We start from the raw sequence: 21481 nt of genomic DNA, 5'->3' as shown, positions 1-21481 counted from the left end.
GCAGAGGGAATCAATGGGGCTGTAGTTATTTGGCGATAAGGCTAGGTAAATCTAGGTGTCATCTGCATGTGATAGGCAATTTGGTTCTTTCTCATTATTTAACTTAGTGGGAGCATATACAGGCTAAAAAGAGTGGTGCAAGAATTGAGCCTTGTGGGACTCCACATGCCATGGACGTCCACTTAGACTTATGTTCTACTCACATAATATCCTCTCCCTTCTAAGACCTGAACCATTTGAGTACCATCCCAAAAAGCCCAACCCAGTTTTCCAGTTTCTCTAGAAGTATGTTATGATCAACAGTGTCAAATGGAGCACTAAGATCTAGTAGTACCAGCACTGATATTTTACCAGAATCAGAATTAAAGCGAATATCATTTATTATTTTAATGAGCGCTGTCTCTGTGCTATGCGGTCAGAAACCAGATTGAAAATTGTCCCAAGTATCCATTTTAATTTAAGTAGTTGTTCAGCTGATTGAAAACTACCTTTTCAATAATCTTGCCTATAAAAGGAAGATTTGATATTGGTCTATAGTTGCTCAATATGGTGTTATCAGACTGGAAAATTACGGGAGAGAGATTCACAGTTCAACCAGCATCCCTTTAAGTACACAATTGGCATAATGTGTCAGTAGAATATGCAAATAATATCACCAAGCACTATCCAAGCATGCCCTTTTGACCTATTGGACATAAATCTATAAATCATTCTCCTCCAGCACATTGTGTCCTAGTCTGATGAGATGTTAAATAAGGAGCATTGTTTCAGAGTACAGAGGTATTTGATGTTGATTTTTATTTTGTTCAGCAAAACAATAAATGACCAAATGAAAACAGAAGAAAAATCTCATGCAACTGAGAATGACATTAAAATGTATCCAAATCAAATAGTAGACTATGTGTCTAATATTAGTGGTGAGATCATTACTGTGTCCTGGAAACTTCAACGCATGTTATATATCCTGACAAGTCTGTTTGTCTGCAGACTTCTTCATAATCTACAGCCTGGGGCTAAAAAAATAGACAAGAAAACTAAGCTATGTTTACTGGAGATAACGTTGACAAAAAATCACAAAAACATCCCTCAAAATGTATAAAATAACTTGTTTAGTAGTTTTATTTACTAAGCAATCTCTTGGTATGGGAACACATTACACAAGTAGAGTCTGTATACTGACTGAAGGATAAAAGTCCAGGTATACAATCAGATTACTGTACTTTAAGCATAAATAATATGTAGCTTATATGAAATAGTATTATATAAAAGTATTATATAAAACATTAACATTTTGATATGAACAAGGAGATGTGTTTGAAATACTGTTGCTGATAGTCCTTAAATGAAAGCAGCTAATCACAGCATATAAGAAAATAGAATAGGCCTATGTTCAAATTTGTGTGTATTTACCTCTATTTTGTACTGTTAGTAAGGTAACAGATCTTGAAAATCCATGAAGTAAATGGTTTCTTCAATTCAGCATTTACTTTGATGTCAAGAAGGAGAATGGTGTTTGCAGGCTAGATTAGCATTAGCATGCCATAGCAAGAGTCATTTCCTTAGCTCAAGTTAAGGTTTCCTTGTTTGTGTAACGTGTTTGTGTGTTTAGCACAGTAGAGAAACCAAGCTACCTGAAGGTGTTATAATATAAACATAATTTCCTTCCTGCTAAAATGTATTGAGTGATTTGTTGTTTTTATATACTGGAGATGTGTTATCTTAGGTGTTCAGTGTTTTTCTGGTTTGGACTATACTATAGCACTACAGCAATATAACAGCCCCTCAGGGTGGTTTGAACACCCCTGCAGGTCACACTCACATTTCACCCACTGCCATACATGTATATTTACAGTGAGGGAAAAAATTATTTGATTCCCTGCTGATTTTGTACGTTTGCCCACTGACAAAGAAATGATCAGTCTATAATTTTAATGGTAGGTTTATTTGAACAGTGAGAGACAGAATAACAACAAAAAATCCAGAAAAACACTTTCAAAAAAAGTTATAAACTGATTTGCATTTTAATGAGTGCAATAAGTATTTGATTCCCTATCAGTCAGCAAGATTTCTGGCTTCCAGGTGTCTTTTATACAGGTAAGGAGCTGAGATTAGGAGCACTCTCTTGAAGGGATGTGCTCCTAATCTCAGTTTGTTACCTGTATAAAAGCCACCTGTCCACAGAAGCAATCAATCAATCAGATTCCAAACTCTCCACCATGGCCAAGACCAAAGAGCTGTCCAAGGATGTCAGGGACAAGATTGTAGACCTACAAAAGGATGGACTGGGTTACAAGACCATCGCCAAGCAGCTTGGTGAGAAGGTGACAACAGTTGGTGCGATTATTCGCAAATGGAAGAAACATAAATTATCTTTCAGTCTCCCTCGGTCGGGGGCTCCATGCAAGATCTCACCTCGTGGAGTTTCAATGATCATGAGAACGGTGAGGAATCAGCCCAGAACTACACGGGAGGATCTTGTCAATGATCTCAAGTCAGCTGGGACCATAGTCACCAAGAAAACAATTCTTGGACTGAAATCCTGCAGCGCCCGCAAGGTCCCTCTGCTCAAGAAAGCACATGTACAGGCCCGTCAGAAGTTTGCCAATGAACATCTGAATGATTCAGAGGGGTGAACTGGGTGAAAGTGTTGTGGTCAGTTGAGACCAAAATCGAGCTCTATTGCATCAACTCAGCTCGCCGTGTTTGGAGGAGGAGGAATGCTGCCTATGACTCCAAGAACACCATCCCCAGCGTCAAACATGGAGGTGGAAACATTATTCTTTGGGGTGTTTTTCTGCTAAGGGGACAGGACAACTGCACCACATCAAACGGACGATGGACGGGGCCATGTACCATCAGTGCCAGGGCATTGAAAATGGGTCGTGGATGGGTATTCCAGCATGACAATGACCCAAAACACACGGCCAAGGCAACAAAGGAGTGACTCAAGAAGAAGCACATTAAGGTCCTGGGGTGGCCTAGCCAGTCTCCTGACATTAACCCAGTCTGTGGAGGGAGCTGAAGGTTAGAGTTGCCAAACGTTAGCCTCGAAACCTTTCTGACTTGGAGAGGATCTGCAAAGAGAAGTGGGACAAAATCCCTCCTGAGATGTGTGCAAACCTGGTGGCCAACTACAAGAAACAGCTGACCTCTTTGATTGCCAGCAAGGGTTTTGCCACCAAGTCATGTTTTCCGTAGGGGTCAAATACTTATTTCACTCATTAAAATGCAACTCAATTTATAACTTTTTTGAAATGCGTTTTTCTGGGTTTTTTTTATTGTTATTCTGTCTCTCCCTGTTCAAATAAACCTACCATTAAAATTATAGACTGATAATTTCTTTGTCAGTGGGCAAACGTACAAAATAAGCAGGGGATCAAATAATTTTTTTCCTCACTGTATGTACTGAACTCAATGTCGGTTTGTTTCTTGTGCAAAAAAAAGTGTAACAGGAAGTTATAAGGGACTCAGGAATGATTAATCATTTTCAAACAAAACAATGGTTTATTTATAAAAGAGAACAGGCAAACTTAAAAATTTGTGGAATGCATGGCTGTAAGACTCTTTTGGCCAGATTCATTGTGTAATCATGGTATTTATTTATATAAGGTACATTTTACCTAATGCTGCATTACAAAGCACTTAATTAACATACGTTATTATGTAACAAACATCTTTTTTGTTATTAAATTATTCAAAAGCCTCAAAATTATTTTGCATTCAAAATAATTATCAATTATATAGTCTTCAGATACAGTATAAACCATCACTGCATTCAGAAACCTCAAAAATCAAACAACTCTGCTTCTTTCTCTTTCCAGAAGGTGAAACTGCGATCAATATATTTACAAATTTCATCATTACTAAACACCGAGAAATCACTGCTTCCATCTCTGCTGGGATGTCCTCCATCATTTGATACGGTATTCTCGATGATAACCTCTGGCACGGCTTTAGAATTCTTTGCGGATTCCTTATATATCCCATTTTGTCTTTTCCCAAAGTATTGCAATTTGATGTCCTCAAAACCATCTTTCCACTCACGTCTCCCAGCCTCAATCTCCCTGAGGACAGCCCAGTGGAAGTCTCGGACCATCTCCCAGGGAAAGTTCCCCACGTGGTCAAACACCTCAAAGCATAGCAGGTGCCTCATCTTGCGCTCCTCAGCTGGGAGGTCCTGCTCAAGAATGTGAAAATAGCCAAGCATGAACAAGTCCAGGGTCAAGCTGTCATAAGCAACAGGAGCCCCGTCCACACGAGGAAGGAACTGCTCGGGTGAGTAGGTCATGTGCTTCCTTTGGAGGCTCCGGATCTGTCGTGATGGGACCCCTGAGGCGATGCGTTTCCAGTTGCCAATCATCTTCTCTATTGCGGTTCTTTGCCTGTAAAGATGATACAGTGATCTGTTTCCTGGCTTGGAGACTGGCGCTGTTATTCCTTCTCCTGTAAGAGTGCCAAGCTCTTGTTTCATCTTGGCTCGCATTGATATTGCATACGCAGACCTTTTCCAGTGGCTCAAAAAGAGGACAACGATACGTTCCTTTCGCAAGTAGGTGGTCTCCATCACTTTATTTGCATCTTTGCCTGGTGCCTGCTGGTACTTTATGGCACTGTCATTAATGTGATTTATATCAGTGCTTTGAGTTGGCTGCTCCTTACAATTTGTTGATGTAGTCAGTTTTTGCTGCCTTGCGTCTGATGTGTTGTTTAAAAGCCCAGAAAATGGGTAGATGTTTCCTATCTGACCCTCAAAGTTGGACCTCAGATTTCTCACAGAAACTCCTGATTGCTGGATCTCCATTTCCACCTTTTGCCTTCGTCCCCTGATTGAACTTTGCCTCTCTGGCTGGTATGTGAATACCGATGCCAGATCTGTGTTTGGCATCTTACTGATCCCATCCTCACTGTTTGTTTCGGAGAGGTTTGTCAGGAGCAGTGACATGCTCTTTAGTATATTTGAGATACGATTGTACCACACAGGAAGAGGCAGAGATTCCTCAATGTTTGGGAGCTGCTGGCACTGGGTGTTGACGGTGATATTAACGATGGGAGCAGGAAGGATGGTCCTGAGTTCCCCTGCCAGTCGAGCAAGCTCTAGTTCATAGGCCTGGCATCGTTTCTGAAGGGAGATAGTTTCAATCTGTCCCTCCAAGTAGACCAAGTCATCTTCAGTAAGCAGTTCTCCAAAGGGGCCCAAAATGACATTGTGGACTTGGGAATACCTCCAACCATCCATCTCAATGTCTGGGTCACTGTTGTCCTGTGTAAGAAAACAATTCTTATTGTAATGTTGTATGACATTATGCAAGGACTTTTATGTTGGAAGTTGGGGTTGAGAAGTTTACTTTTCTGCTGTGGACATCTTCGTCATGCAGCCGAGCCTGAAGCTTGCGCACCATAACCTGCCTCTTCCATTCAGCAATGGGCCTCCCGTTCTCGTCATGAGTTGGGATCAGAGAATCAATGTCAGCAAGATTTGCCTCCAATGCTTCAAGTGGAACAATTCCATTCTGTCCTTTCTGTAAAAAGATTAATACAAACCCATAGAAATCAATATTGCCATATCATCTCAGTTGCAAATAAACACATTCACATCAAATCAAAATAAATATCATTGCAAACCTGAATGAAAATTTAACACTCTCCCCAAAACACCACCAAAACACTTTTTTTAGGAAGGGCAAGTTAACAACAGTGCCTCAAACAGTGTTAATCTTGTAAATACAATTACTGATAAAAATGATAAAATGTTAATTGATGAAGAGTTATTTGATATCTTATGATTTCAGCATTAACAAAGAGATTTATGAGCTCAGGTTTCACAACAAATGCATTTTTTAATTAATATATAAAATGATAAATATTTGCTTTAATTTTACATAATCTTATTAACTGAAATTATATTTTTGTCTAAAATGTAAAAATAAATGTAAACAAGCAAAAAAAAAAGAATCCAGAGGTAATGCTCCTTTTTCAAATTTATAATTTTTTGATATGATTGTTGCAACTTTTATTGTATTAATCAGCACTGAATTACATTACTATTGGCAAGCTTTTAAAAGGCCGCTTAACCTACAACAACCAATCAGTCTATAGGTACTGGGCAGGGGGTGATAAAAGGATATTTCAGCTCTTTCTCACAATTTTGTCAGACAAACTTTATTTTTCGCAGTTTATATCTCGAAATTTTGAGTTAACATCCTGAATGGCTTGTTTTCTCAAAATTGCAAGTTTATTTATCTCTCGATTCTGACTTTTTTCTTGTAATTCTGGTAGAAATGGGCGTCTGGCAGATCAAGTCAATATGATAAATTATGAAGAAACTTGTTTTCTTTGGAATAACATACACTGATGATATGAGCACAAGACCTGAAAGATAAATAGGGTCAATTGTGATTTCAGGATTACTTTTTTTAATATTGAAGCTAGCGCATACATTTATTGTTTGTCCAGTGAAGACCGCTGTGATTCCTGCTTGTCTCATCGACCTCATAGACTTATGGGACAAAACTGTTTCTTCTTCCTCAAGGTGTTTCCTCATGTTGAATGAAGTTGCAACTATACACCAAAGACAGAGAAAATTAGTTAACTTAAATATTTAATTCATTTGTGTTATGGATGTTGACCTTTTTATCTGTTAGAAATCCGTAACGGTTACAGACAAAAGATCATATATACCAGGGGTCACCAGACTCGGTCCTGAAGGGCTGGTGTCCTGCAGAGTTTAGCTCCAACCCTAATTAAACACACCTGAACCACCTAATTAATATCTTACTAGTTATACAGACAGGTGTGTTGAGGCAATTTGGAGCTAAAATCTGCAGGACACCAGCCCTCCAGGATCAAGTTTGGTGACCCCTGATACATACTCTCGCCTGAGCCGAACACATGCAGGGTCATGCACTCTCACCTGTGGAGGCCACTTGCATGTGCTGAATGGTTCCAGCTCCAGCTCTCTTATCCTGTGAGGAGGCCGGTAATGCGGATGAGTTATCGGGGTATGCTGGAGAGGGACGAGGCTGGGGAGGGACTTCGTTCACCGGCTGCTAGGAACACCAAAACAGCCAAAGAGATTAAGAACAAGCACGTCCTGTCACATTTGCTTAAAATCAGTTCATAATTAAAAATCATCACCTTGCTATTTTCCATCCTGCCACTACGTCCAAGTTCACAGGACATGTCCTTAATATCCTGGTATGGGTCGGTTGTGCTAAACAAGGTCCTTTCCTCCTCTATGAGAACAATATCTGCAGACTGCTGAAGTAAAGCAATAAGAGAACACAGTGATTTCCTAAATTTAAACTCAATGTCCTTCTAGTAATTGGCACAAAATACAGGTACAAAATACTTGAAGCACAATGTACAGTACACCCTGATCTGTGAACAGCCCCCAGTGAGGGAAAAAGTCATGAGAAAAGTGAAACAGGAGCTCAAACTGTTTAGTATAGCAGACCTCCCACTTAGTTTACAAAGGAAAACTGCCTATAGAGTTCAGTCATCTGATCGGGTGGTTCAAATGACCCATACCTGCAATTGCAGTGATTGACTTCTCTTATGGCCACTTGTGAACTCTGTTCTTGCTGTTCTATGTTTTTCTAAGTTCTTTTTAAACATTAATAAGAACATGTGCCATACATTGCAACAGCAGAAAATTAGAACATACTTTAACCTTGTCATACCGTATGTACACATGTATTCATACACTGCCATTCAAAAGTTTGGGGTCAATAAGAGTTTTTTTTTAAATATTAAATATTCAGTAAAGATCAAAATACTCATTTATAATATTTGAAAATAATTATATTTTAAGTATTATTATTATTATTTTTTAAATAAGCAGCACTGTTTTCACTATAAATAATAAGAAAATCAGCATACAGTATTAAAATAATATTTTAAGTATCATGTGACACGGAAGACTGTAAATTGCCCTCACAAATTAAAAAAAATATATATATATTAAAATAGATAATGTGTTTTTAAAATTGTAATAATGTTTAATAATATAACTGTTTTTGAATCAAATAAACGCAGTCATATAGTGAGCATAAGAGACTCAAAAACATTTAAAAAATCCCAAACTTTTGAACAGTAGAGTACATCCATATATCAGAAGACCATAAAACATGTTTGGATCGTATTAGTAGTAGTGTTAATAGTGTATCAGTAGTGTTACTAAAGTAGTAACATTTAGTAATGCAAAGATAAAGCATGTGTGCGTTGAGTGTAGAACTTAAGAGCAGCATCACAAAGACGGCTAATTCTGCACAAGCTTACTTCAAATACTAAATGAGGCTTCACACACTATCGGTTATGCATTTTCTGTGTAAAGTGTGACATTTAGAGTGTAATTTATTTATTTTAACAAAATGAAATTTAGTTCTCAGAGCTAAACATGATGAATGTGTCAGTCTGTGTGTTTCAATCAATTAACTCATTACTTGCTCGCACTGTAATGACAAAATAGTTTTAGTCATACTTTTTATATGGTCTTTTATAACAACATTCAATTTGAAACTTGTTTCTTATTCTATAAGAAAAAAAAAGGAAAATAATTTTATATATGCTCAATATTTTCCCAATAAGGTAGTTGTATTTACCTGATATATATTTTACAGTTTTAGAGTTTTAGTTTTACACACCCAGGAGAAACTCTTGAAGCATATGAATCCTCGAACCAAGAAGCAATACACTATACTGTAGTTATTTTGAATATTATCTATTTCAAAGATCTTTTTCTAGGCAGAGTTTTTTCTACCAATTTATATACATATTTAATTAATACATTTCACATCAATAAAACAAACCCATGCAATGCTGCAGATTTTATTTTATTTTTTTCACTAAAGTAAAAATGATATTTATATTTTTTTATAAAGTAATCTGAAATAACTTACAGTACATGCCTTGTTAGGTCTTCCAGTTAGGTCTTCACAAGTCTAACAGCTGAGTGTAATGAGAGCAGCCACAATCACATCAGAGCTCCAGCCATCCAGTGGCCAAATGCTTAAGGATCAGCACACTACAGTGAGGTCTTCATAGTAAAGTATGAATAATTAAAGGGTGGGATTAGGTGAACCGTTTGTCTTTACAAGTTTAAACATCTAAAGGCTGCCACACGTTCCTCACTTTTGTGTTTCTCACATTGAAACAACACTACAGTCACAAAATGCTATTTTCTGTTCTGAATGTCTTGGACTGTGGTTAGAGAATTACTTCAATTCCACAAAAGGGCAAAGATTAAAGAACAGGGCTTGATGGTGAATCGATACAGGTACATGAACAGACAGTTCTAATCTCTGTTGAGGTGTCACATTAGCATCCAACCCTAACTGATTTGCCGTAACGTAAATTTAAATGAGCTTCACTTAATACCTCTCTATCTGTCACATGCACCTCAACCGACCGTGGAGCAAAGAGGTCAACACACATCAGTTACACAGACCATTAGATATGCAGCAGAAACAGATCAGGCCACTCCAGCTAAGCATTAGATCACAACAATTGTATTCGTGTACAGGCAGTTCATGCAGGCTCTTATATTATTTTATATTATATTTAAAAGGATAGTTCACCCCCCCAAAAAAATTCTGTCATTAAGTAATCATTCTGAACCCATAAGACCTTCGTTCATCTTCGGAACACAAATTAAGATTTTTGCTGAAATCCGAGAGCTTTCAGAACCTCAATAAACAGCAACGCAACTACCACGATCAAGGCCCAGAAAGTTAGTAAGGACATCTGTAAAATAGTCCATGTGACATCAGCGGTTCAACCGTAATTTTATGAAACTTCGGGAATACTTTTTGTGCGCAAAGAACACAAAAATAATTACTTTATTCAACAATTTCTTCTATTCTATGTCAGTCTTCAATGTACAAAGATCTTACAGGTTTGGAACGACATGACAATGAGTAATTAATGACAGAATTTTCATTTTTGGGTGAACTATCTCTTTAAGTATTATGAATGAATATGGTCACATTTGACTTACTCAGGTATGATTTTCTCCCAGATATGTACATTTTGCTTTTAAATTTGTAAATATTTGAACAGAATTTTCTCCATTTTTAGACAATTTCCTCTATATACAGTGGGTATGGAAAGTATTCAGACCCCCTTAAATGTTTCACTCTTTGTTATATTGCAGCCATTTGCTAAAATCATTTGTTAATTTTTTTTCCTCATTAATGTACACACAGCACCCCATATTGACAGAAAAACACAGAATTGTTGAAAAAGTTGAAAAAACAACTTTTTTGCAGATTTATTAAAAAAGAAAAACTGAAATATCACATGGTCCTAAGTATTCAGACCCTTTGCTCAGTATTTAGTAGAAGCACCCTTTTGATCGAATACAGCCATGAGTCTTTTTGGGAAAGATGCAACAAGTTTTTCACACCTGGATTTGGGGATCCTCTGCCATTTCTCCTTGCAGATCCTCTCCAGTTCTGTCAGGTTGGATGGTAAACGTTGGTGGACAGCCATTTTTAGGTCTCTCCAGAGATGCTCAATTGGGTTTAAGTCAGGGCTCTGGCTGGGCCATTCAAGAACAGTCACGGAGTTGTTGTGAAGCCACTCCTTCGTTATTTTAGCTGTGTGCTTAGAGTCATTGTCGGATGGTAAACCTTCGGCCCAGTCTGAGGTCCTGAGCACTCCGGAGAAGATTTTCGTCCAGGATATCCCTGTACTTGGCCGCATTCATCTTTCCCTCGATTGCAACCAGTCGTCCTGTCCCTGCAGCTGAAAAACACCCCCACAGCATGATGCTGCCACCACCATGCTTCACTGTTGGGACTGTATTGGACAGGTGATGAGCAGTGCCTGGTTTTCTCCACACATACCACTTAGAATTAAGGCCAAAAAGTTCTATCTTGGTCTCATCAAACCAGAGAATCTTCAGGTGTTTTTTAGCAAACTCCATGCTGGCTTTCATGTGTCTTGCACTGAGGAGAGGCTTCCGTCGGGCCACTCTGCCATAAAGCCCCGACTGGTAGAGGGCTGCAGTGATGGTTGACTTTCTACAACTTTCTCCCATCTCCCGACTGCATCTCTGGAGGTCAGCCACAGTGATCTTTGGGTTCTTCTTTACCTCTCTCACCAAGGCTTTTCTCCCCTGATAGCTCAGTTTGGCCGGACGGCCAGCTCTAAGAAGGGTTCTGGTCGTCCCAAACGTCATTCATTTAAGGATTATGGAGGCCACTGTGCTCTTAGGAACCTTAAGTGCAGCAGAAATTTTTTTGTAACCTTGGCCAGATCTGTGCCTTGCCACAATTCTGTCTCTGAGCTCTTCAGGCAGTTCCTTTGACCTCTTGATTCTCATTTGCTCTGACATGCACTGTGAGCTGTAAGGTCTTATATAGACAGGTGTGTGGCTTTCCTAATCAAGTCCAGTCAGTATAAACACAGCTGGACTCAAATGAAGGTGTAGAACCATCTCAAGGATGATCCGAAGAAATTGACAGCACCTGAGTTAAATATATGAGTGTCACAGCAAAGGGTCTGAATACTTGTAGACCATGTGATATTTCAGTTTTTCTTTTTTAATAAATCTGCAAAAATGTCAACAATTCTGTGTTTTTCTGTCAATATGGGGTGCTGTGTGTACATTGAGGAAAAAAATGAACTTAAATGATTTTAGCAAATGGCTGCAATATAACAAAGAGTGAAAAATTTAAGGGGGTCTGAATACTTTCCGTACCAACTGTATATATATGGTGGAATGGTGGAATAGATCAAGCAGTTTTATACATCTGATCACACCATTTCTATTAATTTGCAGGCTATATTATATTATATTATATTATATTATATTATATTATATTATATTATATTATTGTCAGGCTTATGCTCGTGTTGTGTTGCGTTTTCTGTCCATGTGCTCCCCATGTCCTAGTTTTGCCTCTTGTATTTGGTTCTGTTCCTGTTCCCATTTAGTTAATTTTGTTTCCAGCTAATTAATTATCCAGTTTACTCTCCAGTATTTAAGCCCTGTGTTTCCCTGTCTCAAGTGTCTGGTATTACCGTCGATGTTGTGTTCCTGTGTGTCTATGCCTGTCTTGTATTACCCCGTTTTGAGAAGATTAAAGACTGTTTCTTTCAGTTTTACCCTCGTCTCCTTATTCCTCGTTTTGTCATAGTTTGCCATCATGACAGAATACTGGATCAAAACAGTAAGTGGCGCCAAATCTCCTCATTTTGTTTTGTCGGTTTTGAAAGTCTTTTGTTTTCTGTTTTTTTTTCCCCAGCGGCATTAAAATCACCGCTCGCAGAGAGTGAGCGTGGGAATTCGGCGAGATCGTGGCAAGGACTCACTCAAGCCCACCAGTGTCGGCTCCAGCCCCAGAGTTCGCTTCAGTGTCGGCTCCAGCCCCAGACTTCGCTCCAGTGTTGGCTCCAGCCCTGAGAGTCAAGTCATGTCCCCTGAAGCTATATTTGAAAGTCTTGTCATGTCCTTAGGAACAGTTCCAGTTGGTCTAGTCAGTCTTATCCATAGAGGCTCTTCTGGGGCAGGTGGCTTCTCTTGTCATGGCCACGGATGCCATTCCCAAGCCACTGGCCCCTGACTCCACGTCTAGTCCAAGGAGGGCTGTTGTGCTCACGTCAGGCCCAGAGAAGGGCCTCAGATTCCAAGCCTAGCCTAAGAAGGGCTCCTGTTCCTGAGTTTAACCCACAGAGGGCTCCTGTTCCTGAGTTTAGCCCACGGAGGGCTCCTGTTCCTGAGTTTAGCCCACAGAGTGCTCCTGTTCCTGAGTTTAGCCCACAGAGGGCTCCTGTTCCTGAGTTTAGCCCACGGAGGGCTCCTGTTCCTGAGTTTATCCCACAGAGGGCTCCTGTTCCTGAGTTTAGCCCAAGGAGGGCTCCTGTTCCTGAGTTTAGCCCACGGAGGGCTGCTATTCTTGAGTTTAGCCCAAGGAGGGCTCCTGTTCCTGAGTTTAGCCCACGGAGGGCTGCTATTCTTGAGTTTAGCCCAAGGAGGGCTCCTGTTCCTGAGTTTAGCCCACGGAGGGCTCCTGTTCCTGAATCCAGCAAAGTCTCTTTAAGACAAGTCATGTCACTTGGCGGCCATCTTTGAAACGCCTCTCGGGCATCCAAGAGCAGCTCCTATCACTTTGTATGGGGAAACATCAAATTCTCCAAAACTGTTCACTAAGCTTACGATTAAATTTCATATTTGAAATCACCAATGAAATCGGACAACAACTGTGTCATAAATGTTGTTTCTTTTGCTCAAATAGCGTTATAAGAAGCTTATTTTCAGGCTAGATCAGCCAACGCACATGCGCAGTCCTGAGCGCGCGTCTCAGAGCGCTGACTGTTTCTATAGCAACTGGGACTTCTAACTGCAGCTGCAGTGACGCGCTGACTTTACCGATTAGCGATTGGCTCTTTCATTCAGATGGTGGGGCTTCCTGCGATTGAGCGGCCAAATTAATTGTTGCATTTTTCCCTATTCAAAACTATACGAGTGACACATCTTGGGTATTCTATAGTCTTTGATCCAGCCCGGGGAGAGCTCCAGTTCCCGAATCCAGCCCAGGGAGGGCCTCTAGAGCCGAGATTCTCCCCAAGTTATTTTTTGGGGGGGCTAAAGGGATCCGGCCGTAGTGGCCGGGCCGAGGATCGCCATGGGTCCTGGAGCTGGTACCGCCCTGGAGGCCTTCCATCCTGTGATAGCCTGTCCTTAGAGGCCTCCAGAGTGGAGAAATGTCAGGCTTATGTTCGTGTTGTGTTTTCTGTCCATATGCTCCCCATGTCCTAGTTTTGCCTCTTGTATTTGATTCTGTTCCTGTTTCCATTTAGTTAATTCTGTTCCCAGCTGTGTGTAATTATCTAGTTTACTCTCCAGTATTTAAGCCCTGTGCTTCACTGTTTCGAGTGTCTGGTATTAACGTCTCTGTTGTGTTCCTTTGTGTCTCTGCCTGTCTTGTTACCCTGTTTTGAGAAGATTAAAGACTGTTTCTTTGAGTTTTACCCCCGTCTCTTTATTCCTTGCTTTGCCACAGTTTGCAATCGTGACAATTATATTATAAAACTTTATATTTAAATTGTATTATTAAATATGGAAACAGTTTAATTATACTAATATGATTTTTCTCCATGTATGTAAATTTTTGATTTATGAACATATATATGTGTATATATATGAATATAATGTTGGAATAGATAAAGCAATATTATACAAACATTTTATAATATTTGTATTACATTATCATTTTAATATTATGCCAAATTAAGCTTTTACAAAGACAGACTTTTAGAGTCAATGTAATGATTTTTGAAAATCCGTTCCTTTTTATATTAGCATAACCAGTCTATTTTGAATTATGTCTGCATTTTTCTTCATCCAGTTTCTGTGGTAATAATTAAACTAATCTTATGTAATTATTCCCCCTGTAAAAATAATTCTTGTCAAGAACCCCCACTGTGCTGCTCAAAATTTCCTTTGGGGAGACCCATACACTCAAAACAAAACAAGCAATGCCATGTCAGCATAAACAAACAAAACTGGTGAGAACACCACATCTCTCTCTCTCTCGTTGGCTTTGAGATGGATTGACAGAGCATGAGCCACTCCAAACACACTGGAGTAAAATGCCCTCTGACAAACACACTGACTGCGTTTATGGGCCTCTGACATCTGAGATGAAGGATCGCATATCGTCCTCGCCCCTGGAGCTCTGGAGCTCACGCTGAGAGGGGTGTGAGTGATAGCTGATAGGTCCTTCATGCGCCAACCAGACTGTACTAAGTGTCTTGCTAATTAGTCCAACCATAACATTTTAATATGCCATCGTAGTTATGCTATCAAAATCAAGGCTGACGCTTGCATAGTTTCCACTTCATTTATGAACCAATGATGTATCTGATGCCCTTTTGCATTGGAGTGACAGTGGAGGCGGAGCTGAAATATAAGTATTTAGCAAATTATGTATAGCGTATTGGTGTTTCATATGGTATCAGACATCTTGTGCATTGAATTTTCACGACTGGACTTCTGAACTTTTGTCCATCTCACTTTGGATGACATTAGGGGGAAGCATAAAATGATCCATTTGAGTCCATCCACACTCTAAATATTCATTCTAAAAATGCATGAAAAGGACTAGGCATGTACAACTAAAATCATTAGAGTTCATTAAATTAAACTTTTTTTTCTAATTGTCCCATATGACAGCATTCTCTGCAAGAATAAACAAATACTTATCAACACTTTTACTACCAGCAGATGTGGATCAAATTATAATCAAATTATTAATGCCTTCATTATTAAGGGATTAGTGGTATCTGTTCAGCCTCCTGAATAGGATGTTCCTGTGAAGAATTATCCTGTCCCATATCTGATAAATAATGGAGAGGTTCTTCAGCGGGAATGACTCAGTTGGTTGCAGTGTGTGGTTTAATAAATGCATTTTAATATTTGTGCCTTGTCCTCTATTTTGTAGCATGACTCAGCCAATATGAGCTGTTATTTCAATAGCTCAAATATATTCATGCTAGAGAAGTAGAGTGCTTGCCAGTAGGTGGCAGTAATAGTTTGCTATTATTACCAAAATCCCTATCATCAGCTGTCAATGTATGCAATATTCATGGGTTGTAAAGTACTTAATTGCTATGCTTAAGTAGGCTATACTATTTTTAAATGTGGAAAAACTTTTACTTTCACCCAAGTTGGGTAAATTTGACTTTTAAATGTGTAACACTGACACAGTAACCATAATTTACCTTAAAGGGATTTACCGTAAAGTTCACCCAAAAATGAAACTTTTGTCATTAATTACTCACCCTCATATCATTCCAAACCCGTATGACCAATTGTGTTCTGAAGATGATCGAAGGTCTTACAGGTTTGGAACGACATGTGGGTCAGTAATTAATGACAGAATTTTAAATTTTGGGTGAACTATCCCTTTAAGTTGAATTTCTCTGTACTTTTGTCTGTATAATATTTTTCTTTTTTCCCTTTTCTTTAAATTTTCACACAATTTCACGTACACATATACACATACTCAATACCTTTTGTTTGTGGAGGGTACAATTTTTTAATGGTTTTGAAAAATGTCTTACAAAGGCTGCACTTATGTGATCAAAAATACAGTTATATTGTAAAATATTACCATTTTAAAAAGTTTTTTTTCTAGGATAATATATTTTAAAATGTCATTTATTCCAGCGATGCAGTGCTGAATTGTCAGCAGCCATTATTCCAGTTTTTAGTTTCACATGATCCATCAGAAATAATTCTGATTTGGTGCTTAAATAGTTCTTATTATCATTTCTTATAATTTTATCTTATTTTTATTATTGAAGTGATAATAGTTTTTGTGGAAACCATGATACGTTTTTCAGGATACTTTGATGAATAGAAAGTTTAAAAGAACAGGAATTATTTTTGGAATATTCTAAATGTGTCAATGTCACTTTTGATCAATTTAATTCATCTTTGCTGTAAGTATTAATTTCTTTAAAAAATAAATAAAAATTAAACCAAAATCTTACTGACCCCAAAAAATTTGAATGTGAGTGTGTATATAGTATATTCAAGAAATTGCATGAAAATGAAGAGAACTATGTAAATTAGTGAAAATAAAAACATCTAATTAAAAATGTGCTTTCAGTTAAATAAGTTGTGCTGAAGAAAGTACTAATTATCTTACATGAGCATCAGCATCACGGAGGAAGTTGGCACAGTCATGATAGCCATTGTATTCTGCCAAATCCACTGAAGTAAACCCATCTGAATCTCTCTCCAGTGGACTGATGTGATTATTCAGCAGCACTCGGCAGCACTGAGGGAACGAGAGATTAGAGCTGTCATGAAAGCATTTCAAACACTACTGTATAACCCTCTGAGCATTCATGGTAAGGATTTGTGATTGGAACTAAAGGAACGGTGACAGACACCTCCAGTTCTCCATTCTCTGCTGCATCATGCAGGGGGGTCCCACCCCAGAGGTCTTTCAGGACTTTTGCTCCCATGAGTAAAAGACGCTCCACAATGCGATGGTGGCCCTCGCTAGCGGCGAAGTGCAGTGCTGTGGCTCCATCTTTATCCTGACAGGACAGATCCAGGTCTGTAAAGGAGGCCTGAAGATCCATATCAGAGAGTTAGATTTAACTTACATATTCAATAAAACCTGAGAGAAATGACAAAGTGACTGAAGGAGCTGTAACTCACCAGCCAGACCACCAGGGCATAGTGTCCCATGTGGGCAGCTGCATGCAACACACTCATGCCATCTTTGGCCTGCACATGGACGTTTGCACCGCAGTCCTTCACCAGGTATTCAACCAAATGTAGATGTCCCTCCTGACAAGCCAAATACAGTGGAGTGGCCCCAGTTCCTGTCTGGCAGTCCACACACCTGCACCAATAATACATTTTAGACTTTGCATCTTTAAACTAACAACATAACATACATCCCTTCTCAAACCTACATTAATTATCAAGCCACTTTAAGTTTACAGCTCATTTCAGTGAAGTGTAAGGAATGTTTACATCAGGGGTATTTCCTCGAAGGAGGCAAGGGAGGCAGTTATTCGTTATTTAAAATTTTTTTTATGTACAAAAAGTATTCTCGTAGCTTCATAAAGTTACAGTTGAACCACTGATGGCAGATGGACTATTCTGAATCAGAATCAGAAAGAGCTTTATTGCCAAAATGGCTGATGATGTCTTTCATACTTTTCTGGACCTTGACAGTGTTAATTGTTTGGCAGTCAACGGCACAGTCACAAGCCTCCCGGTTTTCATCCAAAATATCTTAAATTGTGCTCTGAAGACGAACAATGCTTTTACGGGTTTGGAACGACATGGGGTTAAGTGATTAATGACAAAATCTTCATTTTGGGGTTGAGTAGCCCTTTAATAAAAAAGTGTAAACATAAAGTGGGAGTCCATGCCCTTAAGAGCTCTCTGACCATAGCCACGGGAACGTATTTTGAGCTGGGGGGGGGCTGAGAAATAAAACCGGGGTGAGGGGGTGGGCGTGATGGGTGCACGGGACGAGAGTGATGTGAAAACACTTACACGATGATGGCGGATCCAAATCTCAACTTTTGTTTTATTTGCTTAATATAAGTGTTTGTCTTTATTGTTGCTGTTTTTTAAAAAAAAAGATATAAATCAATGAAGCACAAAATAACCATTCTTTTAATTTAAACAAGGTAAAAGACCTTATTTGGGTTACAACGCAAGTAGACAGTGTTTCGTCTTATTCAAGAGTTATAATAAAAAAAGAGGACTGGATTAAAACTAGGGGATTTTTTTAATTTTAAAGCAATTTAAAGCTTCCTATATATTTATCATGTCTGTGAGGCAAATATTCGCTGAGTTTCGGTTCATTTTTGCAAAGCGCTCCTGTTCAAGACCGAGACGGCAGAAAGCGCAACCTGTTTGTTTTCCTTATTTTAAAAAAGCACACTATGCGCCGTTTTGGAGAGTATCACATACGTAAGAGAGAGTATCACATACATAAACAACGTATGCAACGTATATGTACATGGATATGTTACGTTCAAATCAAAACGTAAACAAAGTAAACAGTGTATCCGCATACGGTGCTGCTGACACAGAACAGCATGCATGTGTGTGATACTCTCCAAAATAGTACTTTAGGGTGACGTGGAGGAGACAAATTGTTGAATAAAGTCATTATTTTAGTTTTCTTTGCATACAAAAAGTATTCTCGTAGTTTCATAAAATTATGGTTGAACCACTGATGTCATATGAATTATTTTAATGATCTCCTTGCTACATTTCTGAGCCTTGATCTTGTTAGGATCCTTGCTGTCTATGGAGGTTCAGAGAGCTCTCGGAATGCATCACAAATATCTTAACTTGTGTTCCGAAGATGAACAAAGGTCATACAGGTTTGGAATGACATGAGGGTGAGTAATTAATGACAGAATTTTCATTTTTGGGTGAACTATCCCTTTAATGGGAAGACTAATTTTAAAAAAGTAAGTAAAAACATATATAACTTATATAAATATATATATATATATATATATATATAACTTAGATATAACCACTTTGTTACATCAAAATAAGACTTAAAATGGCCTGAAATCATGATCTCTGGGAGTTTTAGTGAGTAATCAACTTGGTATAATTTAAAATAGTTATATTTAACTATTAAAAAGAAAAGCTGAACAAAAAGTGTAGTGTGACCGACCCTTACAATGTAAAACGTATGTAAATATATGGATCAGGGCACTGCACATGTGCAAAAGGTATTTTTGAATCCAATTTAAAATAGTATTTTAAATCCAATTGAGTCAAGCACTTAAATATACTTAATCAAAATATTTCATATCTACACCACCCCTTCCTATCCCATTAAAATTTCACTTAAGTAAGATCGATTGAGGTGTTTACAAGAAGACCCTTCAATCCGATTTCTTATGGATTATTTGGTTGCATCATGTTAATGTAGCTAGCGGGAGGTATTAGCTTTATTGCATCATCAAGTAAGTGTAGATGTACAGTAAACCCACAGGTGGGAACATGTGGCAGGCAAGTGTCTCTTCATGTATTATAGAGGACAGAGCCCAGATGGCGAGTTTGACGTGTCAGATGACCTTTCCCTAGCCTCCCTGATGAGCAGCAGCTCTCAAGAAATGGCAACATGACTCTAAGCTGCTGTCTTTATGTATACTTTGCTAAGCATAACTCAAGGTGGACTCATGTAAACACACATGACTATCACATGTAGCACTGGCACATTTAACAGAAGCAACGCAGTTCATGTAAATGAACTGAACAAAAAAAACAACTATTTACTTCTTTTTTTTTATTTATATGCTGCTGATCTTTACTACGATATACAAAATATCTTCTTCTTCTTGCTCCACAGAAGAAGTCAGGTCATACAGGTGGGTGAAAGAATGATGACAGAATTTTCATTTTAGGGTGAATTATCCCTTTAAATTGCCTAAACATAGTAAGTTGTCAGTAATTTGCAGCCAGACACTTTTTTAAAGAGCAGTTCAACTACTTGAAATTATGAGTAGCTTCTAACTTGACAAGCTAGAGGCTAAAAGTACACTGGTCTTGTGAATTGCACTAAAAGGGAATGAATAATTATTTAGCCAATCAGGATGGCATAGCTGTCTGTGTGGTTTACCGTGGGGAGCAGGACATGAGCAGTTTGAGGGAAGTGAGATCTCCACTGGCTGCAGCGTAATGGACAGGTCGAGCTCCACAATCCGTCTCTGCCTCTATGTTTCCCCCCTCAAACAACAGCCACTGTACTGCCTCCGCATGGCCAAACCTGGCAGCCAGGTGCAGGGCCGTCGCACCCTCGCCATCACGATCCTGTAGGCCAGAGATGGACACGAAGATGAACATTAGCATCCAGTACCCAGTTTGAAGGCTTCTGAATTATGGGCATAGTAAGTAGTACATCACAATGACCTTTCAATATACTGATACGCTATTATACCATCAGTGACATTAATAAAAGAGGTGCTTCTTTACTCACATTGTACATCCATCATCAATGACCTGTTTAATTGACAGTAAAGGAAACTGACACAGCAGCCCATCCTAAAAAGCACCATCAAGCCAGCTGTCAAATGTCATTTATCTCTCGATATATCATGGCACTCACCTCAATCCCACACTTCTTCTGTCTCAGCAGCCACTGCAGCTCTCGCACGTGCCCAGTGGCAGCAGCATCATGGGCGGCCGTGGCGCCGTTCTTCGTTCGAGTGTGGCAGGGGAAACACCCTTCGTTCACCAGAAAATCTAGGCAGTCCAATTGCCCGCAGCGGGCGGCGTGGTGGACAGGAGAAGCTCCCTGGGTATCTGTGATGGTCGGACTGAGACATCCGGACTCATGCAGGGCCCTCAGAGCCTCCACATCCCCATCACGAGCAGCCTGAATGGCCCTGTGGAGCACCATGCTAGACCTCGGCCAGTCAGAACAGAAGTGGTGGGGGTCCTTGGGCTGTATCCAACTATCTCTCTCGGCCCTCGCTCCCTCTCTAAAATGATACCTGAGCTTGCTGACAGATGTCCATGGGAGAGATGAAGGGGTGTATAAGCACTGAGCCAGAAATGTAACTAGAGCCCTCATGTGAAAACATACATCTGCTTATATTCCCTGATACAATAGCAATGTATTACTTTGAAAAGTTAGAAAGATCGTAAGTGAACAAGGAAGCTGGAAGTAATTTTTGAATAAATTGCTAATTTTTTATCCTTAAATGATGCAAGTGATCATATTTTAAATGTATTTAATATCATATATTTAGAATAGATCATTTAGATTAGAGATGCCAAAACCAGGGCTTGTGAATAATTTTTTAATCGGTTCATTTACACGAATCATCCAAATGAACTGATTCACAAGAATGAACCAGACTTTCGCATGCTCAGAGAACGAAAAGAGTTGCAGATAAATCGATTTATTATAGAATCAATCAGACTTTCCTTTTACATTGTATATGAGAGAAGACTGTTTAGGATGAGCTG

The 21481-nt window shown here is 39.0% G+C and overlaps 1 protein-coding gene across 1 annotated transcript; it reads right to left on the bottom strand.

The window, feature by feature from the left end:
- Window positions 1-3784: 3784 nt before the first annotated feature.
- LOC306846728 (espin-like protein) lies at window positions 3785-20909 on the bottom strand (the record flags this gene model as incomplete). The annotated part of the gene is made up of 10 exons (XM_079380311.1): window positions 3785-5260; window positions 5346-5519; window positions 6437-6558; window positions 6911-7043; window positions 7135-7257; window positions 16659-16790; window positions 16906-17088; window positions 17180-17366; window positions 20130-20320; window positions 20616-20909. 10 exons carry the CDS (start codon window positions 20907-20909, stop codon window positions 3785-3787), a joined length of 3015 nt encoding a protein of 1004 aa, XP_079236437.1.
- Between the last annotated feature and the right edge of the window lie 572 nt (window positions 20910-21481).

This window comes from Barbus barbus, assembly GCF_936440315.1.
Source record: "Barbus barbus genome assembly, chromosome: 26".
Taxonomy (NCBI): Eukaryota; Metazoa; Chordata; class Actinopteri; order Cypriniformes; family Cyprinidae; genus Barbus; species Barbus barbus.
This window is presented reverse-complemented; position numbering and strand designations above follow the sequence as displayed.